Genomic DNA, 25719 nt, shown 5'->3' with positions numbered 1-25719 from the left:
AAGAAAATGAGAAATCATTTTTATTGGCTGTCTTATTTTTATTTTTGTTTTTTCGAGAGACAGGGTTTTACTGTGGTAGCCCTGCCTCTCTGCAGACCAGGCTGGCCTCTAACTCACAAAGCTCAACCTCCCTCTGCTTCCCCAGTACTGGGATTAAAGACATGGGCCACCACTGCCCGGCTTGACTATCATTTTATAAACTAGATTAAGCAAGTACAAACAGCATTTTTTTTCTTTTTTATTCCTATATATATATATTTTGGAAACAGGTCTGTAACTCTGGAATTCACTATGTAGACCAACCTGGCCAGCACATCCCACTGAAATGTTAATGCTTATCTATAATTAGGAGTTAAAACCCAACAAATTCCCAAGACCCACTGAAATTTAGAATCTTGATGGTACAGAAATAATGATTTTAAAGTCATTCAGGATTGCATGGGATTGAAGTAAATGGTGTTTAACTCAAATAAATGCCAAGCTATTTAATCATGGCTAGTATTATGGGTGAGGTCCATAATGTACTCATTAAAGCAACTTATATCATATTTGGCTAGAAATAAGATGTTGAAAGAGAAACAAAATTCTATGTCAAAGGAAACCTGTGACCTAAGACATAAACAAAATTATTCTCACTTTTCAGTACCCTTACCTGGTACCTTTTCTCCCAAAATGGATTGATAAAGTGCAATAAAAACATTAGCATCACAGTCTTCAAGTCTTTGTATCCTCAAGTGTATGTGACATTTAGTAATAAGGTTATTGGCAATTGTTACCCATTCTGTTGGGAAAGAAGGGGGGGGGACAATCTTCAGTAGCAATAGAAAGTCATTTAAAAGTACATTTAAAAGTCACTGCTGCGCAAGGATACACAGCGAAAACTGTAGGAGGACTTTTTCATGAAATTTCAGACTCAACCAGGCAAAAGTTTTCAAAAGATGTATTTAATTTCCTGAGATTTCCAGTGCTAGCTCCTACGCAGTCAAAACTTTTGTGCCAATCCAACTTTTATTCTTGCAACCTAAACTTCTATTTACCAGTACTTTTGTGATACTTACACGGATGTTTTTAGTTACAACAAATTTATAGGTAAACAGGTATGTAATAAAACAGCTGTAAATGGTAATCTAAAGTTGCTAGAAACTAAAGGAGGTGGCTCCAAATTCCCAATAGTAAAAGATAGTATAAGACATGTTTTTACCCAATTATCTGGTATAAGTTAAGATCTCTTCGGGTGATTAATTTAGACTGTTAGGAACTTGAATGACAACACCGACACTAATGCATTTGTTAGTTTTCTTTATTATATTTGATGTATATGAAAGTAAACATGGAAAAAAAAAACACAAAACACATCGCTAAGCTGGCACACAATATTGCTCAAGTTCCCCATTGGTGGTGGTGGTTGTTTTGTTTTTAGCTCTTGTCCTCCCCTAGATCAGAACCCAGGTTAAGGGTTCCAGCAGTAATTACGAAAGCTTGAAAGAGCTGTATCCTGAAATAACTGGGTATTAGAAAGCACTTTAGAACTGGACACATCTCCAGTACGAGATGGACAGATGTTAAGGAGACAATAGTCTGAATGGGCTTTGCCCATTATGTCCCACTCCCGATGCCCATTTCTCAAAGCTGACCAAGCCATGACAACCATTTTGTATGCTGTCCAGGAGAGGAGGAGGAAAGCGTCCTAGACAACCGTATCAACTGGCTTTTCAAAGGCACTACTGGACAAAGCCGGTTACTCTACAGGGCATCAAAAGATCTATGACTGCTACTCCTCAAGGGGGAACAAATCAATACAAAGGATAGGTTCTGCCTTAGTTTCAACAAAAGAAGGGGAAGGAGAGACGGGCTGCGGCTAGATACCCCACACAAACTCAGGTCCGAGAAGGATCCCGACTGCTCTGTAAAGACAGGCTGCGTGTGCTCAAGGCTGCTCTTTGGCAACCTCGCCAAAGAGCTCCTGTCACACCCCGAGTCTCTGTTCCACGCCTAGAAAACCCAAGAGGTCTGGAGGCTGAGACCCTAAACTCAGAGACGCCCCCGCGACCGCAACTAGTGCCCCACAGTCACGGGCCTTTACAACAGCCCAGACACAGTTCAGCCCATCCCGAGGCCTGCTGGACGCTGCAGCGCACAAACAATAGCGCTCCGGGCCGAGACTCACCAGCCTCTGAGCTGGCCATGCCGCCAGGAGAGGTCGCGGCCGGACTCCGGGACGAGAGCGCGGGCGACGGTGTCCGGGAAGGGCCGAACCCGGTGGAGCCGAAGCGGGTAGGAGGGGGTAGGGACCAGCGAGCGGGGAAGGAGGGGTGGAAAAGGGAGGGACGTTGAAACGGCTTCTCGCCGCTGATTGGTCATCAAAGGAGGACTTCCTTTCGCAGCACGCGCTTCGACGGCAGTTTGCGGGCTCCGGAGACCATTCCCCGCGGGCAAGATCCCGCCTAAGGGTTCTCAGATCGGCGGGCCAGGCAGCCAGGTCACCCAGCAGCCCTGCCGGTCTCCCTGGGGCATCGGGCCCGCGCTTCCGGTGAGCTTGTGGAGAGGTGTTCCTCCGCCGAGGCCAGCGAGGAAGTAGTGCGGGCCGCCGGGCCCTGGGCGCAATCACGTGACCGCGCCGGGCTCCGCCTCCCCGTCGTCTTTGGTTATGGGCGTGGGGCGGTCTGTGGAGACGTAAACATCTATGAGTGGAGACGGGGGGCTAGGCGGTTGGTGGCCGGTGCAGGGAGCGTGCGGCCGCGGGGAGGCGGCCCGTTTGAGGTGTGGCAGGACGGGGAGGTGGTGTGGTCAGAAAGAGTGTGGGTCACCCGGGCGAGGAGGGGTGACAAACGGGCGCCTGGGAGGGAGCGCCCGCGGGGGGAGGGGCGGGAACATGGCGGATTCCGGAACGCCAGCGGGCGTTGAGGCCTCCGCGCCGGGGGAGGGGGGCGGCGATGAGGTCATAGAGCGGCTCCCAGCAGCCTTTGCGGCGAGGAGGCGGTCCAGACTATAAAAGCGGCTGCCGGGACGCAGCCGGCACCTCATTCATTTCCATCGGTCCCTGCGTTTACAGCTCCGGCCCTCGTCACCGCCGTCCCTCCGCCGGTGACGCCCCCGCAGAGGCTTCGCCGTCGCCGAGGCCTCCTCTCAGCGACTCGTCGCAACCGGCTCCCCCTTCACTGGGTTCCTCCCGCCCACCGCAACCATTGACGCCATGTCGAGTTATTCTAGCGACCGGGACCGCGGCCGGGATCGAGGGTGAGTGTGACAGGGGACCTGTCAGGCCGGGCGGGGGGGATGGGAGGGCGGCGCGGCCGGAGCCCGGCTCCCCCCCGGCCGGCCTGCGGCGAGGGGGGCCGCCCGGCAGCCGTTAGCGGCGACGCGGCCGGGCCTCGGCCCCGCTTTGGGTTCGGGAGGCCCGGGACGCGCGGCGGTCCCGCCGCCCCCGCGGCTGTTGTGGGGAACCGGGACGGGTGTGCGAGGCCGGGGAGCGCCGCGCCCGTGAGGCGGCCCGAGGCGTCGTCCGTGCGGCCCCCCGGCGGGCGTTTTCGGGGCCCCCGGGGTGGCCGGGGAGCGGAGGGGGGGCGCCTTCCGAGGCCCCCCGTGCCGGGGAGGGCGTCCTCCGCCGGCCGCTCGAGCCATGTGGCCGAGCGGCGGCCACAAAATGCCGGCCGCGGACATGGCGGCGGCGCCTTTGTTACCCCGCCCGGCGGAGGAGCTCAAAATGGCAGCGCCGAGAAAATGTGGCGCAGAGAGAAATGCGAGACAAAGAAGGAAGCGCCGCCCCAGCGGGAACGCCGCCCGGGCCGGGACTCCTCCCCCGGCCGGCGCCGGCTCCTCCTCTTTTTCCTGGCGTTATATAATTTTGCTACCTTGATTTGCAGCGCTTCCGCGATTGGCGGCGTCTCCTCCCCCCCTTCCCCGAGCGGGGCTCGCCTCGCCGCCGCCGTTCGCCCCTCTCCCCACCCCGCCCGCGCTCCCCCCGTCGCTCGGCTGTCGGCCTTGCCAGCGCCGGCCCGTTATTCTGTAAGATCGGGTTCTTTGAAAACAGTGGCCAAAATAGCCCCCTTAAGCCCCTCCCCGATTGCGCGGCTCCTAGACACTAATTCCTAAGCCCTGTGGACAGGGCGTAAGGAGCTTCGAGCTGTTGTCCTTGTAATTTGGGCAGTTTGCGACCTGATAAATCCTTGCTGCTGCTTTGGCCTCAGGAGAGTGTGTTTGGGATTATAAAGAGAAAAAAAAAAACATTGTGCCAGTTCTGACTGTCCAGAGAATGACGATTGGGAGGGAGTCCAAAGTACACTTTGGTTCATAGCAAAGGGCAAAAAAAAGAAAAATGCAAACCTGTTAATAATAGAATTCCTTCACAATGTGGCCAACTTTATTTACGTTTGTTTTTGTAGATTTGGTGCACCTCGATTTGGAGGGAGTAGAACAGGACCCCTCTCTGGAAAGAAGTTTGGAAATCCTGGGGAGAAGCTAGTTAAAAAGAAGTGGAATCTTGATGAGCTGCCCAAATTTGAGAAGAATTTTTATCAGGAACACCCTGATTTGGCAAGGCGCACCGCAGTGAGTAATTTGACATGGCTTTGCTAACAGCTTTTGAGCAATTGGATGAAACTGACAGGTGCCTTGCAGATGACTGGATTTGGAGAGTTAACTTCCAAACATGTCCCATTAAATTTTTCTGTGTAAAACTTGTGTAGTGGCACTGGCCTTTTTAATCCCATCAGGTAGTGAGATTCTTTTTAATATATAATTTTTATTGCCAAAAATATGGTTTTAATTTGTGGGTCCAGATTTTAAAATGAATACATTTTAAAAATGTCACTGAGCTATAGGAGACTTTTCAGTGCAATTGGCAGAGGTTTGAGACTGAGATTATTTGTTTTTCAGCAAGAGGTAGATACATATAGAAGAAGCAAGGAAATTACAGTTAGAGGTCACAACTGTCCAAAACCAGTTCTGAATTTTTATGAAGCAAACTTTCCCGGTAAGAACTAATTTTCATCTTTATCCCTTTTATTCTCTCCTGGGTGTAAGTTTTTCTGTGTTGTGTCTTTTGCTAAAATGGTTTTTGTTGGTTACAGCAAATGTCATGGATGTGATTGCAAGGCAGAACTTCACTGAACCCACTGCTATTCAAGCTCAGGGCTGGCCAGTTGCTCTAAGTGGATTGGATATGGTTGGAGTAGCTCAGACTGGATCTGGGAAAACATTATCTGTAAGTTTAAGGAAACATGATAAGCCAGGAGGTGGTGGTGCACACCTTTAAGCATTTTAACACAATTTCTATTGTTTTACTCTTTTCCAATAGTATTTGCTGCCTGCCATTGTCCACATAAACCATCAACCATTCCTAGAGAGAGGTGATGGACCTATCGTAAGTATATCTTTAAAAAAATTTTGGCTAGTATACTAGGGATTTGTAGACTACATAATCCCACCTGATATGCTAGAATTTATTTGATCATTTTGTATAGCTGGATAACGGGACTGCCAGCATAAACTAGCAGTTTAAAACTAGAATTCAAGGACAGTAAGCTGAATTAGTCAGTAGGAGTCTTCTTAAACCAGGGTTTGTTTATCCTGAGCATAGTGGTCCATGCTTGTAATCCTACTACTTGAGAAACAGAAACTTTATTAAGAGCTGCTTTTTCCTTAGTGCTTGGTGCTGGCACCAACTCGAGAACTGGCGCAGCAGGTGCAGCAAGTCGCTGCTGAATACTGTAGAGCTTGTCGCTTGAAGTCTACTTGCATCTATGGTGGTGCTCCAAAGGGACCACAGATTCGTGATTTGGAAAGAGGTATATGACCAACCACAAAGGTGCTCTTTGTCACTAATAGGAAAATTTTATATGTTATAATCATGTTTACTCATTTATTAATTAAAGGTGTGGAAATCTGTATTGCAACACCTGGAAGGCTGATTGACTTTTTAGAGTGTGGGAAAACCAATCTGAGAAGAACAACTTACCTTGTCCTTGATGAGGCTGACAGGATGCTTGATATGGGGTTTGAACCCCAAATAAGGAAAATTGTGGATCAGATAAGAGTAAGTGTCCTTACAATCTCATAAAAATCAGTTTTAACTTTACCTTTGGGGTTGAGCTCTTAATTTCCCTAAATTCTTAAGCCTGATAGGCAAACCCTAATGTGGAGTGCAACTTGGCCAAAAGAAGTAAGACAGCTTGCTGAAGATTTCCTGAAAGACTATATTCATATCAATATCGGTGCCCTGGAACTGAGTGCAAACCATAACATTCTTCAGATTGTGGATGTATGTCATGACGTAGAAAAGGATGAAAAGTAAGTTTAAATCTTAGCCATTTGAGAAAAATCTTGTAAAACGGAATAATTCGTTTTGAATTTTTTCTTGACATGCAATTAAGTTAGTGAGCTATATGTTTTTTGAATAAGTGTGTTGGGGTAAAGCTCAGTGGTATAATTCACTTTCCTGGCTAGAATGGGACCAAAAAAAAAACCATATATTTGAACTTAGCAATTGCATAAGCATGCACACAAAGTGGTACAGCAATCTCTTCAGGTAATTGTGCTTGCATGGCTTTGTGGGTGTGTCATTTTGACCCCCGTTGACACTTAGTTGTATCATTAAGTACAAATACAAATTTTTGTAGTTAATCCTTTTAAAAACGACAAGTTTTTTTTTTTTCCATCTTTAGACTTATTCGTCTAATGGAAGAGATCATGAGTGAGAAGGAGAATAAAACCATTGTTTTTGTTGAAACCAAAAGAAGATGTGATGAACTTACCAGAAAAATGAGGAGAGATGGGTATGTGGTTTTCTGCATCAAAGCAGTCTTTAGGAAAGGACAGAAGTACTTTAATCAGAAGCAGCAACTTGTGTGGGAATTGTTTGCTATAATAATATAACTATATGGATTATTTTCAGGGACAGTGGTAACAGATCAGGGATATACTACTCCATGGGAGAGCGCTTGACGAAGATGAAGTGCTGGGGGGGGGGTAAATATTGGTAGATGATTGACTAGAGTTTTAAATGTGAGTGCATTGATGTTTTTTAATGTAGGTGGCCTGCCATGGGCATCCATGGTGACAAGAGTCAACAGGAACGTGACTGGGTTCTAAATGGTATGTATTTCAAATATAAGATGTAATTTGTTTGTAACTTGATAGCATTATCAGCTTGGATTAATGATCATTTATATATGTCTTTGTAGAATTCAAACACGGAAAAGCTCCTATTCTGATTGCTACCGATGTGGCCTCCAGAGGGCTAGGTTAGTACAAACTCGAATTCATGGCTTGGTTTCCCAGAAGATCTCCATGTAGTTTTTTTTAAAGAAAGTTTATTGCTTTCTTTAACCTCTGCATTTTTTCTAAGTTTTTTTCACATAAAGGTGCAGTCTTTGTGGCAAGGCCTAGGCATGACAATCGGAGGACTCGAGGGGGATGGAGGACTAGTGATCGGCTGGCTGCTTCCAGTCGATTAGAGAGGTGAAAAGCTGAAAGTGTGCCAGTAATCTTCAAAGGGCAGAACATACCGTCTCTGCCCCATAAACTGTTCTCTCCGGGGGAAAAAAATGGAAGTTACCTCACAGTTCACTGCCGTGGTATTTCATCTGTCCCATGCTTTGCATGATTGCCATGGTACAGCATTGTTTCAAACTGTTCACTGTGATCTGTGGGTCTTTGAGTTTCAGTGAGTTTGCTGAAATGTCGAAGAAATATTTCCAAACTTCAATGTTCAATGAAATTTTTGTTCAAGTTTGAAATGGAGAGAGCAGCTTTAAAAGGTACTAAGCCTTTTACAAATTGGTGAGTACTGGCACATGAGACCTAGAGCAGGATCAACTTCTCACACATAGTCAGTGGGAAAAGAAAGTGCCTTGAAAGTTCCTCCCTCACCTACACAGTAGTCGTCATGTCGAGACCTGCCAGAGAGAGACACATTCTCAAGTGAATCCTGGCTTCTTGGAAGTGCTTGCCTAGACGAGACACAGTGCAATAAAACAACTTTTGGGGGACAGGTATGTTTTTCTTGCAGCTGCAGTTGTAAGGTCTTGGCAAGACAAGCAGTGTGGCCAGAATTTTGAACTTCTGATGAGTGTAATGCAAAGGACCTTTACATTTTTGCTTAAAGGTCCTCAAAAATGAGCACATGAAGAGAGGTTGCTGTGAAACTTTTAAGTGGCCCTACTGCGCAGAAGCATTCAGATGTCACTTGATGATCTGTAAGGGGACTTTGTCAATTTGGGAATGTGCTAAGGAGAATACACATTCCCTTGATAGGCTGTCAGTGGGTGGGTGATAACTTAAGACATGTGCTTTTTTGTTTTTTCCTGCCCCACCCTTTTTTTCTGCCTCAATGGTATTCCTACAGGAAATGGATAACCATTTTAACTGTATTTTTTGCAGCCCGTACCTTCTTGGGAATACAATTGTCTAACTTTTTATTTTTGGTCTGGCTGTTGTGGTGTGCAAAACTCCGTACATTGCTATTTTGCCACACTGCAACACCTTACAGATGTGGAAGATGTGAAATTTGTCATCAATTATGACTACCCTAACTCCTCAGAGGATTATATTCATCGAATTGGAAGAACTGCTCGCAGTACCAAAACAGGCACAGCATACACTTTCTTTACACCTAATAACATAAAGCAAGTGAGCGACCTTATCTCTGTGCTTCGGGAAGCTAATCAAGCAATTAATCCCAAGCTGCTTCAGTTGGTCGAAGACAGAGGTTCAGGTAAGAGCCTTCCAGAAGAGATGTTACAGGTAGTTGGGAATTACCTCATTGTCTACAAAGTCCATTTTAAATGGGATTGGAGAAGTAAGTAGTTTTATTTTGAAACCTAAGAAATCTTAAAGACACTTAAAACCCAGCATAAATAGAGCTGCCTAAACTCCCGTGTTAGCACATTTATGCCATAGATAAAATTGATCAATTTCCACTTACTTTCTTGACAGGTCGTTCCAGGGGTAGAGGAGGCATGAAGGATGATCGTCGTGACAGATACTCTGCGGGCAAAAGGGGTGGATTTAATACATTTAGAGACAGGGAAAACTATGACAGAGGCTACTCTAGTCTGCTTAAGAGAGATTTTGGGGCTAAAACTCAGAATGGTGTTTACAGTGCCGCAAATTACACCAATGGGAGCTTTGGAAGTAATTTTGTATCTGCTGGTATACAGACCAGTTTTAGGACTGGTAATCCAACAGGGACTTACCAGAACGGTTATGATAGCACTCAGCAATATGGAAGTAATGTTGCAAATATGCACAATGGTATGAACCAACAGGCATATGCATATCCTGCTACTGCAGCTGCTGCGCCTATGATTGGCTATCCAATGCCAACAGGGTATTCTCAATAAGACTTTAGAAGTATATGTAAATGTCTGTTTTTCATAATTGCTCTTTATATTGTGTGTTATCAGACAAGATAGTTATTTAAGAAACATGGGAAATGCAGAAATGACTGCAGTGCAGCAGTAATTATGGTGCACTTTTTTCGCTATTTAAGTTGGATATTTCTCTACATTCCTGAAACAATTTTTAGGTTTTTTTTGTACTAGAAAATGCAGGCAGTGTTTTCACAAAAGTAACTGTACAGTGATTTCAAATACAATAAATGAAGGCAATGCATGGCCTTCCAATAAAAGATATTTGAAGACTGAATAAGTGGAAATTGTACTTTATTTTACATATATAATGTCATGTAAAACCTGGCTTAGATAGTATGTTTTTGGGGGGATTTTTGTTTTTGGTGTTTGTTTTTACACAGCTAAAGTTGACTACTTCCCATTCCTTGATTTAGGACTGGAAGGAGAGGAACTCAGAAGGCCCTTAGGGTGATCAGTTCATACGGGAAGAATTTAGAGACTGAATTTTATAATTCTAGAAGAGTTGCAGAAAAGTTTTGTCAGTGGCTTTCAGCATCAAGGTAGTAAGTCATTTAGTAGCCTATCTTCCTTAAGATTGAGAACTATAGGATAGGAACTGTATACATAAATAAATGATAATATGGTTGCCGGCTGCTTTTGCAAAACAGTTTGACATACTTTCGTTTTTCATTTTAGTCCAGCTCTTGGCTATATTGTCAACTGCCGAAATGCACAAAGCTGGGAAGACTGTTAGCCCAGAAGCTGTGTGCAGGTCATCTTTGTAGGTTTTCTTCCTCCCTGACTTGCCAGAGTGTTTTATAGCCACACCATGAGTCCAGAATGTCTCCATCTTATTTCAGGGGGATTTTAGAAGTCAAGCTAGTCTGTACTCCAACACAAGGCAGAAAACCTCAAAATTAACACGTTAGGCAACATAACCAAAACCAGTAACTTGAGGGTTAGGTTCAGCATGGGCTTACTGCTAGAAAGATCAAGGGGATAGCTTTAGATTTAGTGTGTTTACCAACAGCTTTATTTCAGAATGGCCTGAGGTCTAAATGTCTTCCCAGAAAATGGTGTCTTGCCCAGGACAAAAGTCTTAAAGGAATTTTTAACGTTGGTTTTTAAAACAGGTTTTGATGTTAATGCCTTATTTATAAATGTAAAACAAACTAGAATGTGCTGGGGGTGGGAGCTGGGATTAACAGGGAGTGTTTTCCGGGGTGGATACATTGAAAACTGGTTCATCCTCTGGTGCCCTGAGTGGTTTTCAGTGGCATGGCTAGTCAAATTCATGAATTTTAATTATAGGGGTAGATTGGAGCATTTATTATTTTACTGTTCAATGTCTTAATGTGGGCCTTTTATTTTGTAAATAATTATGGAAATGATTGTGGGGCTTGGAAAATTTTACCTTTGAAGTTTTAAAAGACAGTCCACTTTTTAGCATGTGTGTTGTGTCCAGCCTGTGGTTGTCTTAACTAATAAATGTGATTTTTCTCCCCATTCTCTCCTTTTATTTATTCGCGTAGAGGCCTTTTACCTGGGGTTTTGCACCCCTCATCTCCCCAAGTCTGGCAGTCTGGAACTTGGTACATAAACCAGGCTGGCCTTCCAGTCTGAGATTGTCCCTCTTGAGTGCTGAGACCGAGTGAACTCCCACACCGGTCTTGGCACCTCGTAATCACATTCCCCAGCCCTATTAACTTCAACGTATATGGTCCCCCTAGCGTGTTTCACGAACTGCTGAACTTAACAAAAAGCTGTCCCCTTCCTCCTAGTCAAGTGTGGCCGCCTTTCTGCTAGGTTTACTGATCTCAGAGACCCATAGCCACTTCAAGGGAAGTTAATTTCTGTTTCATGAAGGTGGTTAGGTCAGGGAAGTGCATTTTAAGACCTGCTTCCTCAGGCCACAACCCTCCTTCTCCAGCCACACCCTGGAGGAAGCTGAAGTGGCAGCATTAGGGACGGTCTGCTTTAAAGACCGCCATGCTGAGACGAAAGTAACGCATTCCCCTGGGGACTGGACGCCAGGCCTTCGTGACAGGATGGCGGCGCGCGTGAGGCGGCCGGAGCTGCCACAGTAAACAAGCGCGGACGCTGGCGTCAGGGGCGGAGGGCGGGCAGGCCCCAGGCGGCGGCGGCTCGGCGCTGACGCACTTCCCGGGGGTGCGGCCTGCACCGCGGGCCTTTCCGCCGCGCCTGCGCCCTAAGCGCCGGTGCTGTTAATGGCCCCCACGTGAGACTGCTGGCCCGGGTTCCCGCGGCGATGCGCGCAGGTGGCGCGGCCCGGGCGTGCCGCGGCGCCTGCAGGCGCTGGCTGTCGGGGTGCGCGGGGCCCGCAGACGGGCCGGGGCAGCCGGCGGCCTCCGCGCGGGCCGTGGACTGCCAGGCGCTGCTGGACCTCTGCCGAAGGAGGCATTTTCTCAGCGGGGCGCCCCAGCAGCTCAGCGCCGCCGCTCTCCTGGGCGGGGGCCGCCCGCGCTGTGGACCTTTGGGTGTAGAGTTGCGGAAGAACCTAGCCTCTCAGTGGTGGGACTCCATGGTGGTGTTCAGGGAGCAGGTCTTCGCGGTGGACGCCCTCCACCACGAGGCGGGCCCCTCGCAGCCGGGGGACAGTGCCTTCAGGTTAGTTTCTCCAGAGTGTATACGCGAACTCTTGCAAGACAAAGAACTGAGTAAGGAACAGCTAGTGGCATTTCTTGAGAAGTTATTAAAAACTTCTGGGAAACTACGGGAGACCCTTCTTCACGGTACGGCTCTTCGCGTTTTGTGCTTCTGAACAGGTTTGGGGTGGAAAGGTAATCTTGCACAGGTTTGGAGACAGCCGCTGGCCCTAGGTTTCCAGGCAAAGAAGTGACCAGGTCACCCCCCACACACACTTTCCTAATGTAAATAACATTTAGAGTGACCCACCTTCAGGCACGTGTCCGTGGCATCATGCCTGAGGCAATGGATAAAGCGTTCCGTTTAATTCAGTCACATGCTTGAGCGTTCATTGATACCAAGACGTTTTCAAAGACTTCGTCTACTCCAGTTTTACATACAGTCGTCCACTCTGGTCATTTTTTTTCTTGCTAGGTGATTTTTTAGCTTTTCAGCTAGAAGATGAAGTATACGCCTTTGTCTTTAAAGTCAAATATAACAACGATACAGAAATTATAAAAATAAAAAAAAATGAACAACAAAAACACTGACTTGTTTTTCAAGACAGTGTAGCCCTGGCTGTCTGGAATTCACTTTGTAGACCAGGTTGTCCTTGCACTCACATCCACCTGCCTCCAGCTCCCCGGTGCTGGGATTCAGGCCCAGCTACCCGTTGACATTCTTCACAAGACTTGCTCAACTGTGGGAAATGCTGCCTTTGTTATTTGGTAGTATGGAGTAGCTTACAACACCGTACATGTCCAAAGTTGTGAAAATTAGTATATAGTGTAGCCTTTAAATATTTCCTTAATGAAATAAAGCAGACAAACCAGTGATAAATGTGATTAGTTTGTAGTATTTTATTTCATATTCTTGGCATTGATTGCATTAAGTAGTCTCATTTACTGTGCCCCCAAACATCAATCTTTTTTATCTCCCAATCTCTTAGATGAAATACCTGCCTTCAAAGTTGCTGAGTGTGGAATTGGACGTGGCTTTAACCCCAGCACTCAGAGAGGCAGGTGGATCTCTGAATTTGACGCCAGCCTGGTCTACAAAGAGCAGCCAGGGCTACACAGAGAAACCCTGTCTCAAGAAACAAAACCAATAACAAAACCCTCAAAGTTGCAGAGTGTGAAAATGAGAGTTTAAGTGTGACCCTGTCTCAAGCAGAGCAGAAAAACAAAATAGATAGGAAGGAGTTCTTTTTACTTTTCTGTGTTTGTTTTTGCTTTTCTAGGCGGTTTCTCTGTATAACCCTGGCTGGCCTCAAACTCACAGTGATCTGCCTGCCTCTCCTCCAGAGTGCTTAGACATTAACTGTTTAGACATTAGTGTTTAGACATTAACTGTCTCCTATTATCCTGTGGGTCCTGGGGATAGAACTCAGGTCTTCAGGTGTGGCTGCAGCAGCTGCTACCAACTGAGCCACCTCTCCAGTCTTAAAGAAACATTCTTGATTGAGAGACTGAAGATGCCTAATCAAAACAAAAGTCCATAAACCTTACTTATGAGCCAGAAAAAGAAAAGTGAAAACTGAGGTTTTTTAGGTAAGGATTAAAACATAAAATATAGCAGAAGTACATTAGCTGCTATTCCATCTTAGTTATTTAAGTTTATACTTTAATAGCGGTTGCGGAGAATATTTTTAGGAATTAACTGTTAACGGTGTAGTGAATGAGAAAAAAAAAAAAAAAAAAAACATGGCAAATGGTAATTGCCAAGTCTAGGTGAAGAACATAAAAATGCCATTTGGCTGTTTGGGGTGGGATTTTCTTATTTGAGACAGGGTCTCATGCCTCAGAAACTGACCCCAGACCCACTGTGTATCTGAGGATGATCCTCCTGTCTGCCTCCCAAGTGCTGGGATTACAGATCTATAGCACCACACCTGGCTTTTTTTTTTTCTTATTAAAGATGACAGACCATTCATTGCTTTGTTTCTGCTTTTTGTTTCAGACAGGTTGGCCTTGAAATCATTATGTAGCTCAGGCTGACCTCACCCCTAAGTACTAGGATGTCGTGTATGCATGTGTTCATGACACATCTAGCATGGAGTACTATTCTTTAAATCTTCAAACTGGGCCAGGCACAGTGGCTCACGTCTTTAATCCCAGTGAGAGGCAGAGGCAGGTGAATCTCTGTGAGTTTGAGGCCAGCCTGTTCTACAAAGCCAGTCCAGGACAGCCAAGGTTACACAGAGAAACCCTGTCTCGGAAAAAAAAAAAATGTTCACACTAGAAAGCTCAAGATTCATTGCTCCTCCTCTGGGCTCAGAGTTCACCGGCAGCCGGCCTGTGTGAAATAGATTCATGCAGTGACGATTTCTTTTTTGACAGGCGCCTTGGAGCACTACCCTAACTGCCTGGATCTGGTAAACAGGAGGCTCCCTTATGGTCTTGCTCAGATCGGAGTGTGTTTCCACCCAGTTCTGGACACTCAGCAGATACCTAACAGCGTTAAAAGGTACAAAATGTGACAGATGACCTGGTTTGGTACTTAAATAATCAAGAGCTAATCATTCCCACTTTGTGATACATCATATCATTTCCGTAAAAACTAACTCTTTGATTTCTTCTTAATACACACAGAATTGGTGAGAAGACTGAAGCTTCTTTGGTGTGGTTTACTCCTCCGAAGACTTCAAACCAGTGGCTTGATTTCTGGCTGCGTCATCGGCTTCTGTGGTGGAGAAAGGTAATACAGTAATAATTTCAATAGTTAACAACTGAACTCTTGTTTATCTTCATTTTAGTTTTTGAAGCAGGCTCTCATGTCACCCAGGCTGCTCTCAGGCTCCATATGTAGCCTAGGATGACCGTGACCTTCTTGCCCTTCTGACCTCTGGGATTGTAAAGATTACCCCAGGGCCAACCTGTTGGTTCCCTTGCCTGAGCCTCCTAAGTACTGGGCCGACAGGCATGTACCACCACACATGGCTTATAAACAGAACTCAATGTAGCTGTGGTATTTTTGTGTTTGTTTTAGTTTCTTAAAACAAAACAAAACACCTTATTATATAGCTGGAGAGGTGGCTCAGTGGTCTTCCAGGGGACCATAGTTTGGTTTCTAACATTCAGGTTGGGCAGCTTACAACTGCCTGTAACTCCAGCTCTAAAGGATCAGCCTCCATCTTCTAGTCTGTGAAGGCATCTATAAACACAGGTAGATGTGGGCTGGAGAGATGGCTCAGAGGTTAAGAGCACTGTCTGCTCTTCCAGAGGTCCTGAGTTCATACTCCCAGCAACTGCATGGTGGTTCACAACCATCTATAATATGATCTGATGGCCTCTTCTGGCCTGCAGGTGGAGCATTCACATGTGTAAAATAAATAAATATTTAAACAAGGTCGATGTAAATAAAAATACTTCCTTTTTTCTTTCTTTTCTTTTTTTTTTTTCAAGACAGGGTTTCTCTAGCCCTGGAACTCACTTTGTAGACCAGACTGTCCTCAAATTTACAAAGATCCACCTGCCTCTGCCTCCTCCCGAGTCTGGGAAAAATAACTCTGAAAAGAAAAAAAAAATGTGGGCTGGAGAGATGACTCCAAGGTTAAGAGCACTGGCTGTTCTTCCAAAGGTCATGGGTTCAATTCCCAGCACCCACATGGTGGCTCATAACCCTCTATCTTGAGATCTTGTGCCCTCTTCTGGTGCACAAGCACACACACACACGCAGGCAGACTACTGTATAAACAATAAATAAATGAATCTTAAAAAAAAAGGTTACTGCATTTATTTGGGGCGAGCCTGTCCTGGCAAGCATGTGGCAGTCAGAGGGCAACCTTAGGAAGTGACATCTCCTCCTACTCTGTGGGTTCTGGGGATCCAAGTTAGACATTCTGGCTTCGCAGCAACCCCTCCCACCCACCGAAGCACCTCAGTGGCCCTGGTTTTGGCTTCTTGAGACAGGGTGCCCCTCTTATGCAGGCTGGCCTGGATTCACTCGGGGCTCAGGCTGAGGGACAGCTCATGGCAGTCCTCCTCGTTGAGCTGGGATTACAGGTGTGAGCCTCCAGCCCACCTGCTTGGGCTTTTTTTTTTTTTTCCTCTCCCCTAGTGTATGGCAGTCCTGGATGCAGAATGGGGAGCCTTGAATGTGTTGGGCAAACTCCTGCCACCGAGCTCCACTCTCATGCTACTGTGCTGAATTTGTAAGGGAGGGACAGCTGCCATAGCAGATAGGGACGGAGCCCTCTTCACACGGTGCTTAGCACTCTAGCCGTTCTTGGGGCTCCCTTGGTACAGACGTGCTGAGCTCTGATGCCATGCCTGAGCCTATATTTGGGACTGACCGAACTACTTTCAACCTGTCGCTGGATTAACCTTAATTCAGGCAACCTTAATTCTCAGAGACAACTATCGAGTTAGAAGAAAATTAGTCCCTTAGCACTCAAACAGCGGAAGCCCAGTGGATCTTTGGTCAGCCGGGTCTACATAGAGAGACCCCTTCTCAGAAAATAATAATAATAATTAATTACTGTTTCAGTAAGTCAACAAGGCACTGTGTTTTGCAGTTTGCTATGAGCCCGTCTGACTTCAGCAGTGCCGACTGTCAGGACGAAGCGGGCCGAAAGGGAAACAAGCTGTACTACAGCTTTCCCTGGGGAAAGGAGCCAATCGAGACGCTGTGGAACCTAGGGGATCAAGAACTCCTACAGATGTATCCCGGAAATGTGTCCACCATACAGGTGTGTGTCACCCAGAACCCCCCGTGTTCTTTACCCAGACTCTCTGTTTTCCAGACCTGAAGGATAATTGTGCAGTCCTCTGAACCCTCATAACCTTGTGTACAGGTTTTAGACATTGTCCAGCAACACAGCCACGACCGTGGCCTTCAAAGTGACCCACTATAATTGTCCCTTCCGCAGAGCCCAGGGTAACTGAATATCCGAGTAATATGCCTTACAGGCTCAGAATCCAGCCCAGGGCACTGTGTCTCATGGAGCTGTCCTGCCTCTCTTCTCCAGATGAAAAGTTCCTTTTCTCTCTCCTAGTCTTATGTCCCTGACACTTTTGAAGAGGCTGGTTACTTTGTAGAATAAGCCTTTGTGCAGACCTTTCTGAAGTTTCCTGACTTGTGTCTTTGTGTCAAGAATATGACAGAGGGTTGTACCCTTCTCAGACATACTAGGGAACAGTGGGTATTAGTATATTATCTTATGTCACTTGATTAAGATGGTGTCACCTAGGTTTCTCCAGCGTAATTCGTTTATTTTTTTAAATTTATTTCATTGTGTGCGTGGGGGGTGTATGCCATCTGAGTACCACATGCATGCAGTCCCAAGGAGACCGTCAGATCCCCTGGAAGTGGAGTTACAGATAGAACCCACTGTGTGGGTGCTGAGACTAGAACCCTGGCCCTCTACAAGAACACATTCTCTTAACCCCTGAGCCACCTCTCCAGCCCCATGCAGTGTACAATCACTTCCGTCTTAGAGTGAAACCCAAGTCTTAATGAATGTAAATCTAGGAACTGGGCATTGTAATACAAGCCTTTAATCCCAAAACATCTGAGGTTAGGACGGGAGATTTCAAGGTGAGGCTGGCATTAAAAAGGAAGTGGGTTTTGTTTTTTTGTTTTTTGTTTGTTTGTTTGTTTGTTTTTTGGGGGGGGGATAGTTTAGCTGGTAAGAGCAAAGGATTTAAACAAATACTCCCTTTCCAGCAGGGTGGTGGTGGCACACGGCTGTAATCCCAGCTCTCAGGAGGCAGAGGCAGACAGATCTCTGTTAGTTTGAGGATAGCCAGCGCTACACAGCTGAGGCCGTCTCAAAAAAAAAACACACAGAAAAAGAAAGGAAAAGTCCTGCTAAGTGCTGCTTTATTTTGTTCTCTTCTCTGAAGGGTCGAGATGGACGGAAGAACGTGGTTCCCTGTGTTCTGTCTGTAAGCGGCGACCTAGACCTGGGCGTCCTGGCTTACCTCTGTGATTCCTTCCAGCTCACGGAGAATTCCTTTGCTAGGAAGAAGAGCCTTCAGAGAAAGGTGCTTTTGCTCTTTCACACTTGGAAAACTAAAATTATGTAGGCGTTTCTGGTTTTTATTCTATACTTTAACTGTGCTTTTCTCTTCCTCTTGTCCCTTGCTTTCCTCAGGTGCTTAAACTTCACCCTTGTTTAGCCCCTGTTAAGGTTGCTTTAGATGTGGGGAAAGGCCCAACGGTGGAGCTAAGACAGGTGAGTTAAATATTTGCTATGACTGTTAAAAATTCTACATTTTACTGTGTGTGTGGACATGTGTGGTATGGGGGTCAGCGAACAGTTTAGAAGTTGATTCTGTCTTGCACCGTGTGGATCCTGGAGATGGAATTCAGGTGGTCGGGCCTTACTGTAACTGCCTTTCCCCACTGAGCCGGTGTGCAGCCATTGTGCTGCCGGTTGTCCGGAAGCAGTTTGTGTGGCTGACTTCTGGAATGCCCTGCTGGGGTTTCTCAAGCTGTTCCTTCCTTCTCCCAGTGTAAAAGGAAAGCCCCAGGGGCACAGTTCTCGCTTGTCACAGGACTTTACAGTTAACAGGGCTTTTTGCAGCCATATGGTTATTTTCTGTTTGGTGTTTTGAATAAGGGTGATAATTGTTGGTTGGCATAAAACTGCCTCTTGGAAAATTTGCAATCAGTGTTCAGTTGGCATTGCTTAATTTATTTTTAGAGGAAGTATGCAGTTTCTAAAGTGTTCAGTGTATAAACTAAAGCATCACGTAACTAAACAGTTCACAAGTGGGTTATAGTTTCACAAGCACTTTTATATTTGAAATCTGTTTTTTTCTCTCCAGGTTTGTCAAGGGCTACTTAATGAATTACGAGAAAATGGCGTTTCTGTTTGGCCTGGGTATTTGGAGACAATGCATTCCTCGTTAGAGCAGCTCTTCTCAAAGTAAGAATTATCTTCTCTGTCGTTGATTATATGTGTATTATGCTAATAGAAACAAATCTCTTATAAACATAACCTTAAAAATGGGGCTAGAGAGATGGCGTCCTGGTTGAGTGCTCGCCATCACTCCGGAGAACACTAAGTTTGGTTCCCAGCACGCATGTTGGGCAGCTCACAGTCACAGCTGCAGCTCCCAAGGATTCAGCAACCTCTCCTGTCCTCCACAGGCACCGCACCCACGAGGCACACACACACACACACACACGCAAGTAAAACCTAAATCCTTAAAAATGCTAAGTGATAAGCACCACGTGGAGAGGTAACGGTAGTGGCTGCTCTTGCGGAGGTCCTGGGTTTAGTACTCGGCACTTATGTAGAAGCTCACACATCTGAAACCGCAATTCCGAGCCGCCTGGTTTCTGTGGGCACCAGGCACACAGGTGGTGGACATACATGCAGGCAAACCTAAAGTAGAAACAAATAAATCTTTATTAAAAATGTGCCTAGCTTTTCCTTTTATAGAACTCTGTGCCTTGAGCTAATTGCTGTAGCAAGGAACAGTGTTTGTCAAGTATTTCTAAGTATCGCCTCCGCTTATCAGTTTTTCAGGGGTGGACGGTAGGTCTTTAAAATTAGAACTGAAGGGACATGAATGGAATGGCTTTCCTGGCTGGCACAGGATTCCTTCCCAGACCTAAGTCTGGAGAACAGAGAGCCAGTCTTCTCAGTGATTGGCACCTTTGTTTACCCCAAGCTAGCTTCTAGTTAATCGTCTCTCACTGAAAACTCCAACATCTGACACTTCTGTGTACTAATATTTTTGTAAATGAAAATTTCCATACGACCTATGACAAGCTACAGTCAAAACACACATATACAAAGATGCTGTCTAAAATTACCTTTAAACTGTATGGATAAGAGGATGGAAAACACTAATAGATTTCATGTTCAGATTTGGGGCCCAGCCCCAAGAGAGCTAATTATATAGATTTAAATATTCAAGGTGTTTTGTTACTCTAAAATACTTCTGGTTCAAGCATTTTAGATAAGGGATACTCAATATGAGGCATCTTTATTGCTTTTCCTAAACCAGCCCACCACCACCAAATGGTGTGACCTGGACTCCTCAGTCTCAGCCACTGTCTTTCTGTCTGTCTGTGCACACAGCCTTCCCCATATCCTCAAGATATCTCAATACAGAGTCTCACACTGTAACCCAGGCTGACCCTAGTGTATCTCTCAGGCTTGCCTCAAACTCATGGAAATCCTATGTTGGCATACTTAAAAAAACAAACAAACAAAAACATATTTACATTTCTTTTATCTTTTTCTCTCCACTTCACCTCAATTCCTTCTAACACCCCAAAACCAGGTAGTAGAGAGAAAGGGTTAGTTCGAGAGGGGGCGCAGTTCCATTAGCTGCTTCCTGCTGGCTTGGATTGTCAGGTTCCTTGGAGACAGACATTCCAATCCTCATTTCAGATCTCCAACTTCTTGTCCCACAACAGCAACCAGGAGCAACAATGGGGAAGCAGGAGCAGCCTTGTTCTCTCTTAGAACCCACATTCTCTGGGCTCTGGCATTTATTCTCTCTTCAGAGTCCTCAGATTTAAACTATCTGCAGCTGGCAAAGAGCCCCTCTCAGAGCCTGCACGAAGCAAATAGTCTGCTGCTGTGGACCATCTGAATCAGTCCCACATCCCACACCTGGGACTGAAACAAAACCATGATTATATCCACAATACTCCTGCCTCAGCCTCTTGAGTGCTGGGATTGTAGGTGTGAGCCACTGTGCCTGGCTCCTAGGTAGAGCTCACCTTCACGCTGCTCTCTCTTCCCAGCTATTACTCAGGTTAAGGTCACTAATATTTTGTCAGAATTATTAAGAGTCTTATAGTGAATTCTCTCTAGTATTGCTACTTTGCCATTTTGTTAATTTCTGCTTTTTTAACAAAATGATTTATCCTTTTATGCATCAGAGGAGGTGAGGAGCCGATGGCTGTATGGGCACTCATGTGTTATGCTTAACTATTCTCTCAGGTATGATGAGATGAGTATCCTATTCACAGTCCTGATTACTGAAACGACTTTGGAAAATGGACTAATCCAGCTGAGAAGTAGAGACACCACAATGAAGGAGACGATGCACATATCCCAGCTGAAAGACTTTCTCGTCAAGTATCTGAGATCTGCTAAAAATGTGTAGGTCTCCGCACTTCTCTAATAAATGTTCTCTGTTTCATTGACTTACATTAATACGGTTTTGGTCTTTTGCATTTATAAGGTAGGTGTTTTGGATTCTTTCTTTGATTCACTTCTTATTATCCTTTCAATATGGTCTACTAAGAAAACACTGGGCACGGTGGTACACACCCTTAATCCCAGCACCCGGGAAGCAGAGGCAGGCAGATCTCTGTGAGTTCGAGGCCAGCCTTGTCTATAAAGAGAATTCAGGATAACCAGGGCTATATAAAGAAACCCTGTCTCAAAAAAAAAAAAAAAAAAAAGACAAAACACAAACCCTGATCTTCTAAGTAAGCAATGCCAGCCTGGGCTGCTGGGTCTGTATGTGTGTAAATAACACAAATGCAGGTTTGTGTGTATGTGTGTGTGAATACTCAAATGCAGGGGCACATACTGTGTGTGTTTGTGTGCATGCCCAGGAAATCCCCAGGGCCCTCCTGCTCAGCTCTCCTGGTGCTGAGATTAAAGCTTCCGCCACAGAGCCTGCCTTTTAGTGATCTAATTCAGGTGCTCCTGCTTGCCTGGCAAGCGCTAACCAGCTGTCCTACCTCCCTAGTCTAGCCTTGAACTTCTGATTTTCCTGCCTCTCCAGTGCAGGGAACATAAGCCTGGGCCCCACCGCACTTCATTCATCGGTGCTGTACACTGCTAAGCAAGGACTCTACCAGCTGAGCACACCCTGGCCCTCGGTCCTGTTCTCTAGTTTTTTCATCCTGCCCTCAGTGGTAGCAGAAAGATAACAGTAATGATGAAGACATGCAGACAGAAGAGAAAAATGGACTTTTGCACGCCTATCTGAGTACATCTGCTTTCATAAATACTATAAACCGGCAACTGCAGGTGTTTGGCCATTAAACGGTATGAACGGAGCTGAAAATAGGAAGTCCTAGCTACCATTGCTCATCAGGTCACATGCCAGGCAGGCGTCTCCAGGTGAGTTGATAAGGAGACAGATTTTTCTTTTTCCAGCTGGCAGGGTTCCATGCAGCCTCAGCCGCAGGCTAACCTCACACACCCTTTGGTGGCGGGTCAGTTCCCAGCGAAGCCTGTTCCTGCCTGTCACGAACCAGTTCTCTTTCTCAATACTGGAATTTATGGGCAAAGTAATACGTAGCCTAGGACATGCTTTTCGATAAGTCCTGGGCTGGGCTTGTACCTCAGAGGCAGAGTGCTTATACAGTGTGAACAGGGCCCCAGGTTTGGTCCCTCTGACACACTGGGCACACTCAAAAACAACCCAGCTTGCATTCCAGGGAGTGAACTCGGGCATGGCAAAGGCTTCTACCCAATGAGGCATCTCACCAGCCGCACCCTCTCCCCCTGCCCCCAGGAGTTTATTTGGCTCATGGATGTGGCCCAGTATTCAGGGGCTCATCCGATAATGTCCATCTTGCTGGCTCAAGGTATCACATATTGGGAGACAAGGTGTGCATGTGTGTGAAGTGTGTGTGCATGCACGCACACGTGCTATGGTCCTAGTCTCTCTTCTCAAAACGTGACCAGGATCCAATAATGATGGCTCCCTCCTTTTGGTTGGTTTGTTTGTTTGTTTGTTTTTGAGACAAGGTCTCTCTGTGTAGCCTTGGAACTCACTCTGTAGACCAGGCTGGCCTCTAACTCAGAGATCCGCCTGCCTCTGCCTCCCCAGTGTTGGGATTGAAGGCCTGTGCCAGCACTGGCCTGCTCCTGCCTTATTTAAACAAGTCATCGACACCCAGAGGCCTTCCTCTGAATACTCTAATCAGATTTTGCTTCCTGTATCAAAATACCTCACAGCGGGATTAAATTTAAGCTGGAGTTTGGGAGAGAGCCAGCCACGTAGGGACTCCTGGCAAGACATAAGACAGGACATAAGGAAGAGGACTGCTCATGCGTATGGACGATCAGTGGGGAATTCAGCATACAGTCTACTGTATATTGGACAGCAGACTGTAAATAAAGTTGGCCCTTGGAACATAGAGTGCCCGCCTAGTACACACAAAGCCATCAGTTCAGTTTTCTGCCCTCAGGAGACAGAGGCAGGCAGATCTCTGTGAGTTCAAGGCCAACCTGGTCTATGTAGTAGTTCCCAGACAGAACCAGGAGCTACATAGAGTCCTTGTCTTAGAGAGTGCTGGGTGGGGGGGTGAGGAGTAGGAGTAGAGATTGAGAGATTAAAATAATTACTAGTCCAGCCTTCAGGTTTAGTGTTTATTTGTAGAACCCGGAACTATGTTGACAATGGCCCACCCAGTATCAGTAGTCACCATGGACGTTGCCTCAGATTTTCCCTGGCTGGACAAGCATCTGCCACCCAAGAGTTTGGCTTTCCCATCCTGCGGGTCACGAGAGGTGCCCTGTAGTCCCAAGCTTCCTCACAGTCTGGCTGTGCAGAAGGTAAGAGCTCTTCACAGGGGACCTGTGCCCACATCAGTGGCTCACAGCTGCTTGCAACTCCAGTTGCAGGAAATCCCACACCCTCTTCTCTTCAGGTACCTCCATGAATGTGGGGCACATAAATACATGCCTGGCACACAAATACACATCAAAACAAACCAAAAAATCAAAAAACTTTTTTAAAGATTTATTATGTATACAGTGTTCTGCCTGCATGTACACGTGGACGCCAGAAGAGGGCAGCAGATCTCACTATAGATGGTTGTGAGCCACCGTGCGGTTGCTGGGAACCGAACTCAGGATCTCTGGAAGATCAGACAGTGCTCTTAACCTCTGAGCCATCTCTCCAGCCCTCAGGAAACTTTTTTTTTTCTTTAATGAGAAATAATCTAGGAACCAAGAAATAATCTTGGTTGAGAAATAATCTAGGAACCAAGTAAATTTTTTGTCAACTTGACAAATTAAGTAGAACCTTGGCTGAATTCCTGAGTCCGATTGGCCTGTGGACGAGTCTGAAGGGTATTTTCTTGATTAATGATTGATGTGGGAGGGCTCAGCACACTCTGGGTGATGCCACCCCTGGACTGGTGGTCCTGGGCTGTGTAGGAAAGCAGGCTGAGCGAGCCAGCCATTGAGCAGCATTCTTCTACGTGTCCCGCTTCAGTCCCCGCCTTGAGCTCCCGCCCTGGCTTCCCTCGGTGAGGATGGGCTGCAACCTGTATGTCAAACATACCCCAGCCGTTATGGTCAGCGTTTTCTCGAAGCAACAGATAACTTCCTGGGACAGGCAAGCGTTGGAACCTTGGCCTGGAAAAGCCGCCCTGGTGAGCTGTCCTGTGGGAACCCGGATGCTGATGCTGAGAGGAAGGCCTGGGCTGTGCGGTTTTGAAGGGATTACACGTGTGCGCCATCTCGGCCAGTTTACAGCTTTACGTGAAAAGTCCCTGCTCCAGTCCCAGTCTCCCGTCTCAGGATCCCGGGCTCTGCTTCCTGTGAGTGTCCCAGGCGCTTCCTTCTGAAAGCCTCAGGTGGTGGGTACCCTTCCTGAGGGCTTGAGTCTTACCTGGAGTTACCTCCTGCAGCGCAGACCCCTAGGTTTGCTGTTTACAGAGAAAAACAGAAGTTGGGGAGATGTAAGTTATGTTTGAGTTTACGTAAGCCTGAGTTCCGCATGTCGTTGTCCCAGTGCCAGCTGATACTGCCTGTTTACCTAGCTGGCTGTACGGCCCTGGCAATGCTAGACACCAGCTGTGTGACCTTGAGAAAATGACCACCTTTTCCTCTTAAAACCAAGTACTAAACCCACCCCCGACCCCAACAAGGTTGAATACCTTGCATAATATTTGGATTTGTTTGTTTTTTGTTTTGTTTTGTTTTGTTTTGTTTTTAGACAGGGTTTCACTGTGTAACCCTGGTTATCTTAGAACTCACTCTGTAGACTGGGCTGGCCTTGAACTCAAAGATCTGCCTGCCTCTGTCTCCCAAATGCTAGGATTAAACGAATGTGCCACCACTGCCCAGCTGGATTTCTTTATTTTTAAAAATTACATTTACTAGCTGGGTGCGGTAGAGCACACCTTTATTCCCAGCACTCAGGGAGGCAGAGGCAGGCGCATCTCTGTGAGTTTGAGGCATAGTCTACACAGCAAGTCCAGGAAAGCCAAGGCTACACAGAGAAACCCTGTCTTGAAAAACAAAACAAAACGAAAACTTGCATTTACTTACTTATATGTAGCATGTGTATGTGTGTGGACATACACATTCCTGGTACATGTGGAGAGCTCAAAGAACAACTTGTGAGCATTGTGTCTTTCTACCATGTGGGTCCTGGGATTGAAATCGGGTCATTCTGATGGCCCAGGATTTTTTAGTTAAATGCTGCACTGAAGGACCCAGCCACTCCATTCTCACGCACACACAACAGGCATCAGGAACTGGGTCTGTAGTGTAAGAACTCTCATAGTGGTGTTATTTGGGTTGTTATCCCAAAGCTGATAACAACCTCAGATGTCTGTCTGCTGTAAGGTAAGTCATAGTGTGTCCTAACCACAGGATCCTAATTAACAGTAATATAGGTACACCTCACAAGCATGGATAAAAGAACAAATGCTTTGGGATTCCACAGACAACTAAGTCTAAAACCAGGCCAAACTAAAGGGGCTGGAGAGCTGGCTTGGTGTTGGTCCAGAGGACCAGAGCCTGGCTCCCAAACACACTGGACTGCTCATGACT

The 25719-nt window shown here is 46.2% G+C and overlaps 3 protein-coding genes across 7 annotated transcripts in view; 2 read left to right on the top strand and 1 right to left on the bottom strand.

Moving 5' to 3' along the window:
* Cep95 (centrosomal protein 95) overlaps positions 1-2393 on the bottom strand; it is a 31294-nt gene extending 28901 nt beyond the window's left edge. For 2 of the 3 annotated variants that reach the window (XM_055592620.1, XM_055592621.1), the window contains exons 1-2: positions 2168-2393; positions 653-781 (exon numbers count right to left, since the gene is read on the bottom strand). In XM_055592620.1, the coding sequence (XP_055448595.1) occupies positions 653-781; positions 2168-2186 (148 nt within the window). In that variant the 5' untranslated portion in view covers positions 2187-2393. The remainder of the gene's footprint in view (positions 1-652; positions 782-2167) is intronic. The other variant, XM_055592622.1, reaches the window with a different exon arrangement.
* Positions 2394-2451: 58 nt separating this feature from the next.
* Positions 2452-9648, top strand: Ddx5 (DEAD-box helicase 5). 2 transcript variants are annotated; one of them, XM_055592624.1, is made up of 14 exons: positions 2452-2530; positions 3053-3237; positions 4383-4548; positions 4876-4972; positions 5070-5203; positions 5297-5362; positions 5645-5786; positions 5874-6034; positions 6116-6288; positions 6663-6773; positions 7031-7092; positions 7182-7241; positions 8489-8713; positions 8935-9648. In XM_055592624.1, exons 2-14 carry the CDS (start codon positions 3194-3196, stop codon positions 9339-9341), a joined length of 1848 nt encoding a protein of 615 aa, XP_055448599.1. In that variant the 5' UTR covers positions 2452-2530; positions 3053-3193; the 3' UTR covers positions 9342-9648. The 2 variants fall into 2 exon arrangements, with proteins under 2 accessions (XP_055448599.1, XP_055448598.1); XM_055592623.1 differs by lacking the exon at positions 2452-2530 and adding an exon at positions 2677-2760.
* Positions 9649-11582: 1934 nt separating this feature from the next.
* On the top strand, positions 11583-21123 carry Polg2 (DNA polymerase gamma 2, accessory subunit). 2 transcript variants are annotated; one of them, XM_055592402.1, is made up of 8 exons: positions 11583-12103; positions 14336-14462; positions 14588-14693; positions 16513-16686; positions 17843-17983; positions 18094-18174; positions 18770-18870; positions 20908-21123. In XM_055592402.1, exons 1-8 carry the CDS (start codon positions 11620-11622, stop codon positions 21071-21073), a joined length of 1380 nt encoding a protein of 459 aa, XP_055448377.1. In that variant the 5' UTR covers positions 11583-11619; the 3' UTR covers positions 21074-21123. The 2 variants fall into 2 exon arrangements, with proteins under 2 accessions (XP_055448377.1, XP_055448378.1); XM_055592403.1 differs by lacking the exon at positions 16513-16686.
* The last annotated feature ends 4596 nt before the right edge of the window (positions 21124-25719 follow it).

Source organism: Psammomys obesus, unplaced genomic scaffold (assembly GCF_907164565.1).
Source record: "Psammomys obesus unplaced genomic scaffold, mPsaObe1.curated_primary_1811, whole genome shotgun sequence".
Classification (NCBI taxonomy): Eukaryota; Metazoa; Chordata; class Mammalia; order Rodentia; family Muridae; genus Psammomys; species Psammomys obesus.
Note: the sequence above shows the minus strand (reverse complement) of the source record. Positions and strands in the feature narration are given on the sequence as shown.